At 42.6% G+C, this 18,553-nt stretch overlaps 1 protein-coding gene across 1 annotated transcript; it reads right to left on the reverse strand.

The window, feature by feature from the left end:
• Positions 1 to 1,517: 1,517 nt before the first annotated feature.
• DNAJB11 (DnaJ heat shock protein family (Hsp40) member B11) lies at positions 1,518 to 18,431 on the reverse strand. The gene is made up of 10 exons (XM_033150111.1): positions 18,243 to 18,431; positions 13,609 to 13,765; positions 10,070 to 10,167; positions 7,561 to 7,693; positions 5,382 to 5,524; positions 4,838 to 4,920; positions 3,961 to 4,018; positions 3,063 to 3,174; positions 2,722 to 2,881; positions 1,518 to 2,035 (listed from the first exon to the last, which is right to left on the reverse strand). Exons 1-10 carry the CDS (start codon positions 18,308 to 18,310, stop codon positions 1,971 to 1,973), a joined length of 1,077 nt encoding a protein of 358 aa, XP_033006002.1. The 5' UTR covers positions 18,311 to 18,431; the 3' UTR covers positions 1,518 to 1,970.
• Positions 18,432 to 18,553: the final 122 nt, after the last annotated feature.

The raw sequence follows: 18,553 nt of genomic DNA on the forward strand, positions 1-18,553 counted from the left end.
CCCCAAATAGGTAAATCTCTACTATTTCTGCAAAATAGCAAACTTGTCTCTTTCTGCTTTGAAATGTTAAAAAACCCTTCCAGCTCTCCCTTTCAGGCCTCTTCCCTTTATACATAAAAATACTTTCAACAGTAGGAGAAAGGATAGGAAGGGGCTGGCTTTCTGAATGTAGCAAATGCTGGATTTTTTTTTTTATAAAATCACTCCAATTTATCAACAGTTATGTGGACACTTTCAATGCTAATCTATCTCTAGTTCTCTGTTCACATAGATTATGGTGACAATACATTGTTACTTCAGTGGCTGTTATTTCAGAAAGTATTAGTGCCAATACACCACTTTCATCTTCAGCAGAGAAAATAAGCACCGATTCACTCTTATCCAGCACAAGGAGGTGATATATACAGAAAAAAAATTCCAGCTAACATTTCACCAAGAAGAGAACATAAACCATATTGAAACATACACAACTAATTGCAGGGGATATACTTAAGGAGCCTGAAAGATTTTAAGATTGCTGTGCTCATTAGCCAAGGGACAGTTTGGATGATAAAGGAAGAGCTGGATACCATTCTGAATCTTTCTGTCTTGCATGAATGTATGTGTTATCAACAAGTCTTCAAAGCAGTTGGAAACAAGGGCAAATTCAGATACAAAAGTGTGTGTTGCATATATGCCCAGTGTTTGCAGGAGTACAATACCATATGCAGTGTGAAATGGAGGCAATGGTTTGTAAGCATATGGGAAGCTCAAAGTGTCCTAGGCTCCTGCGTGGCTGGGGCTACCACATTGCTTATTGCTGCAAACATACCGTACTTGTTCTGTAAAATATGAATTGGCTTTACAGTTTCCACAGAAGGCTAAATGAGTATGTGGGCTTACATCAATTGCATAAAATGCAAAGACTGAATTTGTTGAACCACAGGCTAGGGTGGAATTGTTTTGATGCAGTTTCTAAGAAATAGTGGGAAAGCAGCAATAGCTGCACAGAGTTGGAGGAGGGGAGAGTACATTTCTCTTTTGCTGCATAGAGCAAATTCTCTATCAGCAATGAGAGTCTTATCACTTTCACCCCATAAAACCAAGTGTAAACCTTCTCTACTCAAATGGTGCTCCATCTAAGGGACTGCATAGTCTTTGCTTGCTGGATTGTCTGTTTATGAACCACAGATTACAAATCCATACACATTTGCTACTGTCTATAAAGGAAACCCAGTGGTAAGTACTGCTGCCACTCTTAGAAATGTATAGTAAGCTGTCAAAAAATTTTCATGGACAGTGTCATGTACTGCAGCAATGCTTGTGCAGAACTAAATGCAAAACTGTGTGGTGGCAACGGCTACAGTACACTTCCACAGTACAAACAATAGGAAGTATCTGGACAGTTGTCGAACCCCAGAGGACAATGCAGAAAGCAAATGAAATTTCAACTGCAGAGATAAGGGTTTCTCATGCCTCAATTCCATTAGAGTGAGTGATAAGAGGACTAGGTATGTACAGAAATTAGAAAACTGAAAAGGTTTTAAACCCATATTTTCCAAGCTGGGCCCAAGAACCAAAAATGCTAGCAGCGAAGAACCCATTAGTTTAAAAGTCTGAAACAGAGACAATATAAAGTAAAACGGAGGGATAGGGAACGAGTTATGAAAATTCACTCAGAGGGGCAAGGAAAAGTAACATCAAAATATATTTTAAAACCAGAATTTCAAACGTGGTACGTGTGTTAAAACGCCTCACATTTCTCAATTGTTGGAGCTTAATTGCTCCAGACAGAGCACCAGTTGTGTCCCAAATAAGGAAAATTCTTTTACCATCTTCTGATCTGTCCCCAAAACACCTTCACTATTTGTAAAAATGGAGGGCTCAGCAGTCACTCCAACACCCCTCAGCTTTGTTCTACAACAACCAGAAGACTGCAGTTCATAGCACTGATTTCTCTCATTTGCAACAAAGTTCATTTGTCACGAATCTTAATATCCCTGCAGTCCATTGTACACCTTCTGCACTGATGCCTGTTTCAGCAGTTGTTTGAGACCTGCAAAAGATTGAAAAAAGTAATAACCATACAATATTCCAAATATGTCACAAGGATCAAATGAATTCAAGCTCTTCCAATTTTAAGCCAGCACATTCAGTTTTGATATTTTGAGACCACCTCACTCAAAATGGTTTTGAGAAAAACTCCCAGAATGATGTCTACGTAAATACTCCCCAAACATAGAAAAACAGATATGCTAAAAAAGCAATGATATTACCTTGGTTAATAACTAAAGCAGACTAGGAACAAACAAGACGCCTGGAAAAGATCCCTGACCTGTTTTTAAATTTCACTGTTTGAAAAGTTAGAAAACTGTACAAAGCAGCAATGGCTACTCTCCTCCTTACCATCCCTAGTCCTCCAGAACATAAGTGATCCTGTCACTTTTGTCACAATATCTGTAGATGTTGGGACCAGAGCAGCCCTTTCTGACAGGCTGCAGCAAACTGGTTGAATCAGTATCTTGCAGCCAACCTATACTAATAGATGGCATGCCTTTCTAAACAAAGAATCTTAAAAATGGGAAATGACAGAATGATACCCACAAGATAGACACTTTAGATGACAAAGTAACTTCCAGATCTCAGCATAATGAGTATTATCAGTAAATGGAGTTACTGATCAAACCATTTGGGATTTTAACATACTGTAGCAACACTGTTCTAGGATACATAGAAACAAACCTTCTCGTTGTTCACTTGTCAGCTGTTCTTTGGGAAAGTCTACATCAAATGTAATTATTAGAGAGCCTTTAATGTTATTGTTGTCAAAGTTGGGAAGACCTTCTCCTTTTTTCCACAGCTTGGCTCCAGGCTTTGTGGTTTTATCCCGGGCAACATGCACCTAGTAGATGGGAGTGTGGTGAAGAGTTTACAAGATTAGCATTTGTGACTAGACACATCAGCAAGACCCCCCCCCCCAACACACACACACACATTTTAGTGTCAACAGATTCAATTATCATGGAAATAACATAGGAGACTACTCTGAAAATGTATTATTTCAAACAGAAAAACTGCCTTACCTTATGCCCATCCAAATGGGCAATATCCATTTCAAAACCCACAAGAGCCTCAACCAGTGAAATAGTCACATTTGTATATAAATCATCTCCTCTTCGCTCAAAAACTGGGTGCCTGTAGGAAAGATGTTAGAAGAACGTTAACATATTCTACTTGTTACTTCATCATTTTTCTGTATACTTGTCAAACTCTCTAGCATTTAACTTTTAAAAAATGAATGAAGGTTTGTGAATTATCCTGTAAGTCTGTCACTCTTGTTGCCAAAGGCAATAAATCCACCTCAGTCTTTGCAGGAGGGGACAATTTTCTATGGGGATCATCAAAACCTTCTGCAGCTTAGTGGGTGGAAATATTTATGCAAAGTAGTTTTACATCATGATCAGAATGGAACTGACTCCGGTATGCTTGTGTCATTTGCTCTAACCTAGTAGGGAAGGTCATTTGTTGAATAGCTACTGAAGTCATGAAAAGGGGCAGGCCTAACTCTATTGCAGTTACTCTCACAGATCCGAAGTGAATATGCAAGTCTTCTGCCAGGAAACATTCGGCTTATCCAGGTCTTGGGTGGTAAGGAGAGGAAGGTACTACTTGCTTTAGAATCCTATCCATTTGGATAACTTCACACACACTCCAGTGTGCCACCTCACCATTCCTCAAGGGAGGTCCACACACAATATGACAAGCACTATTGTTTAGGGAAAAACTTTCCTCATTGCAGCACTTAATTATATGGGTTACTTCCCATACAGGGAATACATGCATCAATACACATATGGAACACTTCATCTTTCAACATAATCCAATGACGTTTGTTCAGTGACTAGTTAATATATGATTTTTTCGGGGTGGGGGTGGGGTTAATTTCTGGGTAAACAAGGCAAAAATAACTAAGCGACTTACTTGAGAACTTTTATTCGGAAGCGCAAGTCACCTGGCTCTCCATCAACATGTGGTTCACCTGTGGAAGTTAGAATATGGATTAGTCTGGTTTCAAAAACATTTCACTTCCCACAAATGAAACCCAAAGTCAATTCTTCCCTTTAAGCTTTCCAATAGTCACATGATCCAAGAAAAAAATGTTTAAATAATTCTATCCTGCTCTTACACCAAAATAGGATTGTATAGTAGTTTACAGATGATACACACACACACAAAAAAATCCTCACTCAAGTCCCTGCCCTCATACTTACCATCTACAAAGTAATGACAAAAGTAAAATGGACTGGAAGGCAGAAAATAAATAAACCCAGGTACAAGTTATTTGAAGTCTAACAACTAGCTGGGGTGGAAGTGTTAAAGGAAAAGAGGTGCCAAAAGTTGATGGTTTCTCAGTTGTACTGATGGTGTGGTCTTGTATTCCTTCTCTTCTCTGCTGCAGCCTGCTAGAATAGCTGCTGCCAGGTGTCAGGGGAAGAACCCTGACTTCTTAGCTGAGCTAATGGAAACCCTGCATCCCTTCCTTATTATAGCCTAATGCAACTGGTGCCATTGATGGTGGCATGGCTGCTGCTCATGGCCAATTGGAGGCTCTGCACCAGAGCATCCTCTGGAACTGCCATTGCTGGGGTAGCTGTGGGGATAATGTTCTGTGTAGATAGTGCTGAGTTAGAAGAAGTGAATCTTTACTGCTATTCTAGCCCTAAAACAGGTTATTTCAACAAGGAAACCAATTTGAAAAATCAAACAGCTTTCTGACAAGTTCTACTCCCCCACTCAAGTTCTTTACTACCTCAGATCCAACAAGATATTAACTCCAGATAGAAAGGGAATATTGTACCTTCTCCAATAAAGGGATATTCCATGCCATCTCTTACACCAGGTTCTATCTCCACCTCTAGGGTTCGCTCTTCATTTACAAGCCTAAGAAACAGGAGAGAAAGGCAGCATTCTTTAAAAAAGAAGAAGATATGTTTTCTTTCTTTAATGATTGCACTATAGAAGAGATGTTTGCTTTTCTTTGCTATTCAGACCAGGGTGTGCAACTGAACTACAGAAGTGTTGAGCTCAAGAAGTCATCTACAAAAATGCTGCAAGGAGCATTCACAAATTCCATTCCATTCCACAACACAAATGAAATGCTCTATTTGACAGGGAAAAAATGTATCAGGGAATCTATATTGGTGGGGCAATTATTCAAATTCCAGTCAGTAACCCTGGTTTTCCAGCAATTTCTCCTTCCTGTTTTCATTCCCATAGATGAGCTACACAATACACCACCATGTGGTTCAAAGTGGTAATGTAACCATTCTCTGCTACTTTCAACAGCAATGCATAATTGCAAACTATGCATGCGCCAAAGAGCCAGAGGACCTCAGACTCACTTGACATTGGGACATTCATCACAAACTACTTCTTGGGTCATCTGGAAACGCCCTGGGCCTAGTTGGGTTGTCCTCATCTCTTGCCGGCAATTGCATTTCCGCTTCCCTGGTGCCTGCCTTGCTACTGGCTTGTTTCGAATAACCTGCAGAAAGATAAAGAAACAGCATCTCATATTCAGATTATACACATAAAGCACTTTAGTCTTGATGGCCTGAGTAAAGACACACATTCCACTTACCTCAGCTTGCCACCTTAGGCTTTGCAGCTGGCATGTCAAGGCAGCCTAGCAGAAGTGATAGTGCGGCTGCTCCCTCTAAAAATGCTTATATATTTGGTGGGTATAGCTGGTTTTCTCTGTTGTATTAATGGGCAGTATCCAATGCACTCTGTTTGTGCAATGGATCCCTCCTGCACCCTCCCCCAATCTATTTTGGAGGATTGAGGAGATCCAGAGAAAAGATCTGGGGGGCACACGGGGGGAATTCCATTGTGCAGTCGAAATCCTTACTCTGATGGAACAAGTCAGTTAAATACCAACATATCCTAATTTAGGTATGTGTCTGAAGAGGTGTTTTTGATAGCTGTTGATTGAAGATTAAATTATGTATTTTAAAATGTGTATTCCTTATTTTGTATGTTGCTGATGTTTTGAATTGTAAAGTTGCCTACACCTTTTCTGCATAGGCGACTCATAGGTTTAGTAAATATTAATAGCAATCTTGACCTACTTATGAATAGCAAAAACAAACAAACAACTTATTTCAATGATTTGTGAATACATGCAGCAGTTAGAGCAGGAATCCACAAGTTTGGATAGGGCTTACCAGAAGCCAGCCCTTATTTGTGTCCAGCTCTGGTTGTTCCCCTCTGAATCCAAAGTATGCTCAAGGACTGAGGGAGGGATTTATCTCCCTTTGCAGAAGCTAGAAGCTGTGTTAAAGACTGTTTCTGAAAAAGCAACAGTAAAGATGACCCAACCACTACCAGCAGTCTTCTTTGTTGGCATTCACAGTCTTGTTTCACCTTACACAAAACTCTCCAGAGGGCAAGATGCAATTTGAGTTTGTTACCACTTCCTTCTACACACACTAGAAGCAGAAATAACTTGGCAGCCTGCTCAATAATGATGAAAGGCAGAAAGATCAATTAGCAAAAGCTTTAGTTAGACCAGTTAAAATCGCTGCAGCTGTTCCACTGGAACATTAGCACTACCAGCTGTTCCACTGGAACATTAGCAATACCCTCAAGACTAGCTCAACACTCAGGTGACAACAACATTCTTCACTGTATGGTCTGTTAAAGGCACAAGTGCCAGGAAAGGCAGAAACCACAAACTCTCAGTAGCAATACAAAAGTGATAGTGATTTGCTACTTTTCTGTATGCCATTCATAGGAAGAACAATCTTCTTTCATAAGCCTGATGCCCAAATTCAGTACAGTGGTACCTCACAAGACGAATGCCTCACGCAACAAAAAACTCGCTTGACGAAAGGGTTTTGCGAAATTTTCTATGGCCGTGACTCGCAAAACGAGGCATTCGTGTTGCGCGGTACCACTGTAAGCCGAAGCGCGGCTCTCAGAGGGAGCCTGAGGGGATGCAGCCTGAGGGGATGCGGCGGCGGCTGAGGAGGGAGAAGCAGGGTGAAGAGCTGGGAGTCGCTGCTGCTGCCGGGCGCTGCTCCCTCAGGCACAGCTCCGCCGCCTTTCCCTCCCTCCCTCCGGCTCCCCCTTCCCAGGCCGGAGACGGAGCCTGAGCCCGGTCAGGACACGGCGGCCCCTTTCCCACCCCGTCGCCTGAGGGTATGCGGCGGCGGCGAGGACGCCGATGACAGTGCCGGGCAGCCCGGCAGAGGCGGAGCTGGGAGTCACTGCTGCTGCTGGTGTGGCCAAGCGCTGCTCCCTCAGGCACAGCTCCGCCGCCCTTCCCTCCCTCCCTCCGGCTCCCCCGGACTTTTTTGCCATAGGAACGCATTAATTAAATTTCAATGCATTCCTATGGGAAACCGTGCTTTGCAAGACGAAATTATCGCAAAACGAACAACTCGTGGAACGAATTAATTTCGTCTTGCGAGGCACCACTGTATAGATTCTCATTTACGTTCAGAAGAGAATATATAACTTCCATATTCCCAGAACTTAACAAAATAATAAGATGAGGAGGCCGACTGGCAAGCTTACTTCCACAAAATTTCCTGAGTACACTTCTTCCAGTGTAACTTCTAGGTCCACAATGATATCACTTCCTCTTGGAATGTTCCTATCTTGCTGACGAGGATTACCTCCAAACATGAAACCAAAGTCTCCAAAGAAACTGTAAAGAAATGAACCATCATTATTTAAGAGAAAAAAGTAATGGGCCTATTGTGGGGCTCCTTCAATTCAACTGGGAGGAGAGTATGCATGAAAGGGTTAATTTCATCAACTTAGAAGATAGGAATAATCAGATTTGTATCACCTTCCTGAAAGGAATCTCTTCCCAATTTGAGGGATAACTTATGTGAAGAAATAACTGTAATAAAAACAGGAAGAGGAGCTGCTTGCAAAAACAAAAACAAACTGCACTAAGACAATCAAATTGCAAAAATTGAAACGTAAAAAAACTTACAGGGACAATCAGAAACAGCTCTATTACTCAGTTTTGCATAGACTCAGAGCCCCCTTTTCTGTAAACTTTGCCTGGTCTATACATGGGTGGGTCCGCCTACTCTTCTACTAAATGAACAGTGTCAGAACAGGAAGGAAAGGGATGTATAAAACCTGCTTCACATCCCAGAGTGGGTTTTTAAGCGGTTGTGCCCTCTCAGGGAATGAAAATATTACAGAATATATCTCCTGAAACAAGAGGTCTGCAAATTTGTGCATCATTACAAAATTGATACACATGTGGACAGGGAAAACTACATAGCTGGCTTACTGATTTTTATTTATTTAACTATTTTAAATATATTTACCTTGCTTCAGAGCATCTTACATAAAACCACAGATATACTCAGCTTTAACATTGCTTCTGAGAGCTGCAGAGATTTATTAAGCATATCCACATGCTACCTCCAGAAAATTATTTGGAACTCCTACGGTAACATGATAACAAAAGGCTGCTGCGCCTTGGAAATAGGAAGCCATGATACATGTTGGGAGTGGAGAGCCACTGTGAACTCTGCCATGGCTTCTGTGTCTAGAGGGTTAACAGCTCCAAAAACCAAATACGTTTCTGCCAAAATGAAGCAAACAAGGTAATCTCTGTTCAAGTGGCCTTGATATTTGGAGGAAAAACTTAACCTTATCCCAAAGCAAGATGTGAAATCATTTGGGGGGGGGGAAATCAGGCCCAGGGGCCACAGAATTGTGAGAGTGCTTTCTGCCTTTGCTTTCACTATATGGAACTTGGAAAATAACTGTCCTGCCATGGCATTCCCCTTGCATGTGAACTGAGACAATGTTGGGCCTCTCCTTGTAAGGAGGTTGAAAATGTCCACATGCAGGACCCATTCACATCAATCAAGAAACTGATGATTCAGACATTCTAGTTCGACTTTCAGATCCCCTTGGAAGTGTTTGCTCCAGCAGAAATCAAATTTATTTATTTATTTTTTTTATAAAGAATTTATTGGTATTTTGACAAATAACAAAGAAAAACAAATACTACAAACATACATATAAACTACAATTCAAAATACAAAATACAAACAAAACAAAAAAGAAAACAAATACATTACCTGACAATACAGCTACAATAAAAACATCAACTTAACTGTCTTAATCTTATTTCTGAACTTAATTAATGGACTTCCTCTCGTCCTCTCTTCTGCGTTCATTTCTAATCTTCTTTCAGTAACTTTATAACATTGTGAAATCTTGTTTAACACACATAAACTAAATCTTACATCCATACCTCTAATTTTTAACCTATTCTAACAAACTGCATAACATATTACCTAAACAACCTCTTATATCCTCTCTTTATTTAACCTCTAATGCTGAAGCCGATATATCCTCTGATTCCAGCACATCTATTATTATTAAATCTTATCTTAACCAAAATCAATATAACTCTTCTATTTACATACACATCCTTTTCCCTCTGGTTTCAGAAATCCGTGGTCAGCCTTTTTATGTCCATTCCCTTTACACTTTCCTTCTTTACCCCACCCCCCTTCTATCCATCTCTATTCTTCCTTTTCCCCTTCCCTTCCCCCACTGTTCCCCCCGCCAGAGTCCATCCTTTCCAACTCCTTCTAAAAATTCCGTTGTTTGTACCATCGCAAGTTCAACACTGAACACTCTTTGTATCTTCTTCTTCTTCAGAATGTGACCATCTTCCTGACAAATAGTTATAATAAGTTCACAAAGTATCTCTTCTCCACTTTCAGCAGAAATCAAATTTAATCGGTTCTGTCTTCTGAATCACAAGAGACTTAACTCTTCCCTGCCTCTTCTATAGCTGTTTTTTTTAAAGGAATATTCACTTGTGTGATATGGATTCAGTGCAGTGTCTACTCACCATGACAGACTTCTATTGCTGTAATATATTCTTGCAAATGTTACTCATTATGAAAGAAGCCAGAGAAGAACCTCAAGACAATAAACTACAGCAACAGTGTTGGCTGCATTGAACTACCAATGATATCCCTTCACTGTAAAGATTGTAATGTTGTGCAAATATGTTGGAGAAATAAAACAGACTTACTGTGAAAAAATATCTCCATGAGAACTCTGGTGACCCTCTTTCAATCCCTCTTCTCCATATGCATCGTACTGCTTTCGCTTTTCCTCATCTGACAATACCTACATGAGATAACAGTGAGATCTATGTATCAGACAAAACTTTAACATAACTGTTACAAAGCAGTGAAATCTGGTATTAATTGGTTCCACGTCAAGTGGAGAAATGTTCCACTGATTTCTGTCAGGGAAATGCCTTCAGCAGTGGCCTTAAAAGGTAAAGGTAAAGGGATCCCTGAGCATTAGGTCGAGTCGTGTCCGACTCTGGGGTTGCGGCGCTCATCTCACTTTTAATGGCTGAGGGAGCCGGCGTACAGCTTCCGGGTCATGTGGCCAGCATGACAAAGCCGCTTCTGGCGAACCAGAGCAGCACACGGAAATGCTGTTTACCTTCCTGCCGGAGTGGTACCTATTTATCTACTTGCACTTTGACATGCTTTCGAACTGCTAGGTGGGCAGGAGCTGGGACCGAGCAACGGGAGCTCAACCCATCTTGGGGATTCGAACCGCCAACTTTCTGATCAGCAAGCCCTAGGCTCTGTGGTTTAACCCACAGCACTACCCGCATCCGCAGCAGCCTTATGGCAGCCTAAAATGTTTGTTTGCTTGATGTCTTAAGGTTGATGGAATATTTTGAATGCAATTATTCTTGGAACTGCATGGAGACTCAGCATTACAAAACCTAAGAACAATGGATTGTGTCCAATGGTGTCACTCAGCTTCCAGTAAGGTTTCAATTAGTAGAATGAGCAAAGAAACATTTTTTTGAGCAATTTCCCACTGACAAACCCCTCTCCCTCGGGTTCTAGAAGGTTGGAGGATCCTCCAGAGAAGATTTAGGGTGGGTGCAGGGGGAAGGGGGAAATCACAAAAAATTGTTTCTCTCCTTGTTTTAACAATGGAAGCTTTATTGTCAGTTGAGTGACACTTTTTGATATAACCAAATATCCAAATATTTAGACAAAATTTGTGACTTTTATTGACACTGTAGATGAGATAAGCAACAGTCACTGGTTTCCATTCTCAACTTGTAATACAGTAAAAGCTGTAGAAGGGCTTGCAAAACATTTTTTCATTGTCCAAACTTTAACATCAGAAGATGTATGCCCTATGTGCTTCATCTGCACCCCAATCCTATGTTTACACAAAAGCAAATCATACAGAATGTAGCAGCAGGCGATTGTTAATTGCATATTTAATAACATACTGCAGACTTTAATCTCAGCATAAGAATCAGTCAACTAGATAAAGTTAGCTTGCAAGCTCCTAGTGCAATAGTTCTTATTTCTCTAGAGTTCTCTTCCTGCCAACCCACACTACTGTGCATTCCATGCTGCAGCCTGTTAAAGTATCTTGATTCATTGAATTTACAGAGCAATGGATAAATTGTGTGACTGTCAAAATGGGATTCCTGCTCTTTAATTCAGAAAAGAAAGATCTGGCTATCGAGAAAAAGCTAGCAGAAACATGAGGCATGAGCAATGCATAAAATGTTTAGAATTTCATCTGTTTACCTCCCTCTGCCAATAACATTCCTGAGTTTAATTTCTGTAACGTGTCATTCAGTGGTTAGGCCAGTGTGCTTTTTTATCTGTATCAGGAAGATGCACCAGAAAGCCAGGCATGGCCTATCTAACACTAAAATCTCCACTTGTACATTAGCTTGGACTAGCATTTGCAAATACAAGAATCTCACCTAACTTTGGGCTCCCTGGAGATGTCATTTGGACTAAATATAAAATCTTTTGTTGTAAATTCCTTAGTCTTAAAAAAAGAGCAAGCATTATATAAATTTTGTTAAATAAATCCTTCACCTATGCTCCCAAAAAGCACAATAACAGGCCAACCAACAAGCTAATGATCATTTGTTAACCAGCCATTAACTTCAAGAAGTCCTTTCACTATGTCAATTTAAAGACAATCAGTAGAGCATGTTAATTCGGCACTGATAAAATACAGATATGATACATTTTGTTGCTAATGTAAAAACAACAGTAAAAAAACCCCTGTGTTTTGTCTGTTTACCAAACTTAAAACCATCTACAGACCATTTTCAAATACAGTCATACCTTGGAAGTCGAACGGAATCCATTCCAGAAGTCCATTCGACTTCCAAAACATTCAGAAACCAAAGCATGGCTTCTGATTGGCCAACTAGAAGCTGTAGAAGCCCCATCAGACGTTGGGGTTCCAAAGAATGTTCGCAAACCGGAACATTCACTTCCGGGTTTGCAGCGTTCGGGAGCCAAAACGTCAAAGTACCAAGGCGTTCAGGATCCAAGGTACGACTGTATAGGTGTTGTCAATAAATCATCCTAAAGAAATGATTGATAGGAAAGGGGATGGAGATGACTTCCAGGAATGCCTGTTAATGACACTCTATCATAAACATAAAGAAATGGGAGTGCCTGATCACCTCATCCGTCTCCTGAGAAATCTGTATGTGGGACAAGAAGCTACAGTTAGAACTGGATATGGAATAACTGATTGGTTCAAAATTGGGAAAGGAGTACGACAAGGCTGTATATTGTCTCCCTGCTTATTTAACTTATATGCAGAATTCATCATGCGAAAGGCTGGGCTGGATGAATCCAAAACCGGAATTAAGATTGCCGGAAAAAATATCAACAACCTCAGATATGCTGATGATACAATCTTGATGGCAGAAAGTGAGGAGGAATTGAAGAACCTTTTAATGAGGGTGAAAGAGGAAAGCGCAAAATATGGTCTGAAGCTCAACATCAAAAAAACTAAGATCATGGCCACTGGTCCCATCACCTCCTGGCAAATAGAAGGGGAAGAAATGGAGGCAGTGAGAGATTTCACTTTCTTGGGTTCCATGATCACTGCAGATGGTGACAGCAGTCACGAAATTAGAAGACGCCTGCTTCTTGGGAGAAAAGCAATGACAAACCTAGACAGCATCTTAAAAAGCAAAGACATCACCTTGCCAACAAAGGTCCGTATAGTTAAAGCTATGGTTTTCCCAGTAGTAATGTATGGAAGTGAGAGCTGGACCATCAAGAAGGCTGATCGCCGAAGAATTGATGCTTTTGAATTATGGTGCTGGAGGAGACTCTTGAGAGTCCCATGGACTGCAAGAAGATCAAACCTATCCATTCTCAAGGAAATCGGCCCTGAGTGCTCACTAGAAGGACAGATCCTGAAGTTGAGGCTCCAGTACTTTGGCCACCTCATGAGAAGAGAAGACTCCCTGGAAAAGACCCTGATGTTGGGAAAGATGGAGGGCACAAGGAGAAGGGGACGACAAAGGATGAGATGGTTGGACAGTATTCTCGAAGCTACTGGCATGAGTTTGGCCAGACTGCGGGAGGCAGTGGAGGATAGGCGTGCCTGGCGTGCTCTGGTCCATGGGGTCACGAAGAGTCGGACACGACTGAACGACTGAACAACAAATCATAAACATGCTGTAGTTGACTTAAGACATTGTCCACTTACTGCTCACTCTGCTAAGGTTGAAACAAAGAGAGCAATTACACCAACCTCATAGGCAGCCCCAAGATCCTGGAATTTTTCCTGCGCACGTGGATCATCAGGATTCCGGTCTGGGTGAAGCTGCAGGGCGAGTTTTCGGTAGGCCTTCTTAATGTCTTTAACAGATGCACTACGGGGCACCCCCAAGATCTTGTAGAAATCTCTCCTAAAAGAAAAATGAAGCCAGTTATTGTTGTGTGTCTTCTTCCTTTAATGTGACCATATACTCAGGCTACAAGTTAGAGAACAGCAGGAGGGCTCAGTTTCCTTCTTCCCCTCTAATATTGTTGCTTAACAATTACAACTTATAATAAAGCTCTACAAGCATGGCATCCAGAGAATGACAGAAATGAGCTTTCAGCCAGAGAATACTTGGAGGGAAGGTCCTGTTTTTAAAATGTGAGCTCACTGAAAACCACATGCCATATACACAACCAGTCTCTCTCTAACAGTGCAATCCTAAACACACTTACTAAGGAGTAAGCCCTACAGAACACAGTGAGATTTACTCTAGCGTAAATAAGCTTAAGATTGCCCTATAAATGTACTACGCAGTCTTAATCTACACATTAATAATATGCATATTCCCAAGTGTCTACTCAATGCCTGAGTCCCCTGAGGGGAAAGAAAAAAGAAGAGAAACACAGGCAAGAATTAAGGAGCCAATGTGGTAAGAAGGCTACAATAGTGTGTTTGTGTATAGGCATGCATATATTAGTATTTAAACTGGATACCCCTTTGAATACATTGGAAGAAAACGGATGCAAATAAAATGGGATGTGAAGTATATGAAATAAAAGGTGTTACCAAAAAAACAAAAAAACAAAATTACAGTGAGAAGAAAAGCAGAAGGCTTGCTTGGTCCTCACTCTTCTGTCATTTATTGAAAACATTTGTGTTCCAGTAGGCTTTTGGCCTGATAGATTGAATTATTTTAATAGTCTTAGTAGACTGATCTATGTTAGGCAATTATTATTTACTAGCTGTACCCGGCCACAAGTTGCTGTGGCTCATTTTGTGAAATGGCAAAGGAGGATAGAAAAGAGAAAGCACACGTTTATAATACGTTTAATTTCACAATGCTTGTGGGTATACAATATTTTGTGTTGTTCCATTTTCTGCGGAGATATAGAAATATATTTCCCCCCCTCCGTACTGGAAGGAGACCCCGTTTTCGCCTGCCTCCTCACAGCTTCTCTCGTTGAACTGCCGCCTGCTTTTTGCCTGCCTCCCCGTTCCACTCCAAGGTCCCCCCGCAGACCACGCCTCTCCCAATGTCCCCTTTCTGCCTCCCTCAAAAATGGCTCCTTTCATTTTCCCGGTAAAAATGCTGGCTATGCCCCCTGCGCACACAACCCTGCTTTCGCCTGCCTCCCCACAGCTTCTCCCATTGAACTGCCGCCTGCCTCTTCTCCGTGACCCCCCCCCCCGTACTGGAAGGAGACCCCGTTTTCGCCTTCCTCCCCACAGCTTCTCCTGTTGAACTCCCGCCTGCGTCTGGTAAAAATGCTGGCTCCGCCCCCGCGCACACGACCCTGCTTTTGCCTGAACTCCAGCCTGCCTCCTCTCCCAATGGAGAGGCTCCTTTGCCACCTTCCCCTCCAAGGTCCCCCCTCAGACCACCCCTCTCCCAATCCTCTCTTTCTTCCTCCCTCAGAAATGGCTCCTTTCATTTCCCCGCCAAAACTGCTGTCTATGCCCCCCCCCGCACACACAACCCCGCTGGCTCCGCCCCCTGCGCACACGACCCCACTTCATAAATCAGAAACATTGAAATGAAATTACCGTGTGCTGCTTTTACGTCCAGCAGATGGCACTGTTTTTGCCTAAAATCATGTTTTTACCTGTCACAGGTGTGACATCTATATAAGATAGTTATATAAAAACACTCCCCTATTCAAACGCAACGTTGTGTCAAAATTTCAAAGCAATCGGTGAAGGACTTTCTGAGATTTTAGATTTGAACAAACGAACAAACAAACGAACATTTACATTTTTATTTATATAGATTTAGGTAAATTTATATATTGCCTTTCTTCCACTACGGAACTCCAAGTGGTGTACATGGGGTTGCAAGACACACACTCATCTAGAAACAGACCAACCCTGACATAGGTAAAGGTAAAGGGACCCCTGACCATTAGGTCCAGTCGTGTCCAACTCTGGGGTTGCGGCGCTCATCTCGCTCTATAGGCCAAGGGAGCTGGCGTTTGTCCGCAGACAGCTTCCGGGTCATGTGGCCAGCATGACAAAGCTGCTTTCTGGCGAACCAGAGCAGCGCACGGAAAAGCCGTTTACCTTCCCGCTGGAGCGGTCCCTATTTATCTACTTGCACTTTGATGTGCTTTCGAACTGCTAGGTGGGCAGGAGCTGGGACCGAACAACAGGAGCTCACCCCGTCGCAGGGATTTGAACCGCCGAACTTCTGATCGGCAAGCCCTAGACGCCGACATACTTAGCTCTAATAAGGTGGCTGTATCAGGCCACAGCCATTTATTTTAATTGTGTAAGCTTCCCTGTTTATTGCAATTTCAATAGAAAGGAATGTATAAGCTAACAAATAAGTGAATTTACTTGTGGGATTTATGATACTGTACATTCTCAACCAACATCACGAGAAGGGACAAGCAAAATATGTTACACACAAACTAACAATGGCCGTGTTTTATCTTGGAGCTCCCAGACCTTATCTTTATTCAGTATTATTTGGTGCAAGCCTACACATATTTACTCAGGAGTAAGTCACATTGTGTTCAATAGCATGCTCCTGTACTTTATTTATTGTAGATTTATATTTTATATATTTTAATTATTTCAAAAAATTGTACAGAGCTTAATCACACTGATCCCTAAGTGGTGTAATCGGGTGGTTGGCAAAATTTCAATTCACAATAAAACAAATCAATATATTTATAAATAATATAAGTAGAAAAAGCATAAAAACAAGCCCAACCAAGATAAAATTGACCAATCTGAATTAAAAAGTCTTGAGAAACAACAAGGCCTTTCCCTGAACCCAAAATGACATCAGAGTGAGTCTCTCTGGGAGAGCATTCCACATTTGGGAGGCTACCACTGAGAAGGCCAGTTTCCCAATATTCACCCAACTGTACCTCAGATGGCAGGGAACCTATATAAGGACCAATGATGAAGATATTAAAGTACAGATAGGCACACAAGGATAAGCGGTCCTTCATGTACTCTGAGCCCCAAACCATAAAGGGCTTGAAACAGCACTTTGAAATGGACCTTGAAAGATTTGGAACCAATGCAACTGATGAAGTACAAGTATACATTATCATAATGCCTAGTCCCAGCTAGCAATCTAGCAGTTGTAGTTTCTAAACTGTCTCAACATGTATTTTTAATTTTTTTAAATTAAATTTGTATCCTTCCTTCCGTTATAAATTACCTCAAGACAAATGACAACCTCTAAAATTAGATGAAACCAACAAGAGCATAAAACAAAATATACAGTGCAATCCTAAAACTATTGATCAATCTACCTGTCATTATCAAACCATACAGGTTCTTACACGTAACATACTCAAAAGACCTGGAAGAAGGAATAGTTCTTCAGCCAGTGCTGAAAATTGTTCAATGTTGGCATCAGTCAAACGTCTGGGAGAGTGTATTTCACAAGCAGGGTGCCATTGCCGGAAAAGCCTTCCGGGGTAACACAGACTCCCAAACCTTACTCAACAATGTTATTACCAAAAGCAGCCCCCTGGCAGACTTCAAAGCTGAGACAGCACAATGTAGGGGAAGGTCTCTCTTAGGAGGTTACTGGATCTTGTAATAATGCATCACAGCTATCTAATCTGAGGGTTATCAGAGCATGGATAAGTCAGTAAAAGGTGCTCCATGACAGCAACAACCTGCACCTTGACAATGATGGGTGAACTATCCCCAGGCTGTGAACCTGTTCCTTCAGAGACAAACACGGCCCAAACAGTACCCCCCCTTTTTGGAATCGGGCCACAGTGTACTGGCCTCCATTCAGTTCCTGCCTGTCTCCAGTGCACTAGCATCTCAACCCTTACAACAACGCGATGTGAGAGGGAGCACCTACTTCTGTGTCACATACCACATCTATAACCTGCCTTTCCTCAAAGGAGCCCAGGCCTTCCTCCAATCTCTCACAACAACCACCCTGCGGAGTAGGCTAGGCTGAGCGTGGTCCGTGGCTGAACAGGGCTTTCAACACAGTCCTGGCCGGATAACTCTTATACCCCGAACCACAGGCGGAAATACACGACTATACCAACCAACCGAAACTCCCTCGTCTGCACAAGCTGCGAAAGGAGCAGCAAACCGGCCTTCTTCCCGGTCACCCTGGGCGGGGGTCCGAGGGGGAGGAGGAGGCGCCATAACGGTCGTAACCGGAGGAGGGGAGGGGAGGACCACCCGCCCCGCGAGGGAAGAGGAAGGCGAGAGCTGCCCGTGAGGAAGGGGAGAGGTGGCGGCGAGGGGCGGGCGAGAGGAAGCCCCCTCGGCGGCAGTGAAGGGCGAGGGGAGCAGGGGGGCTCCACCCTACCGCGAGGCCACCTGCGAGTACCGGTGGGGCGGCGCCGTTTCTTCCCGGCCCCTTATAATAATAATAATTTATTTGTACCCCGCCCTTCCCGCTCCCCTCGGCTCACCCGGCGACGGCGTCCCCAAGCATGCACAGCAGCAGCAGCAGAAGCCCGCCGAGGGAGCTGGGTGACATGGCGGGAGGAGGGGGGGGTCTCTTCGAGCAGGTTCCAAGCGCGCCCCCTCCTCGCTCCTCTCACACGCTGGTAACCATAGGCACACACGAAAGAGAACCCGGTGAAGCTAACCGCCCAATCAGGCTCCGACTCGGCGCGCGCCGCTGGCCAACCACAACCGCACACTTCACCAGCCGCCCGGCTACAGCCGCCCAACCAGACTTTGAGACGTCAACAAATTGGGACGGGGCGAAGCCGCGTAT

Source organism: Lacerta agilis, chromosome 5 (genome assembly GCF_009819535.1).
Source record: "Lacerta agilis isolate rLacAgi1 chromosome 5, rLacAgi1.pri, whole genome shotgun sequence".
Taxonomy (NCBI): domain Eukaryota; kingdom Metazoa; phylum Chordata; class Lepidosauria; order Squamata; family Lacertidae; genus Lacerta; species Lacerta agilis.

Bases quoted from the DNA above. Each gene is read 5' to 3' on its own strand.
- DNAJB11 (XM_033150111.1), bottom strand. From the start codon at position 18,310: ATGTCACCCAGCTCCCTCGGCGGGCTTCTGCTGCTGCTGCTGTGCATG. The intron at 10,168-13,608 runs GTTGGTGTAATT...TATCTCATGTAG, and splicing joins ATCTTGGGGCTGCCTATGAG to GTATTGTCAGATGAGGAAAA. The intron at 4,019-4,837 runs GTACAATATTCC...TAACTTCCACAG, and splicing joins ATATCCCTTTATTGGAGAAG to GTGAACCACATGTTGATGGA.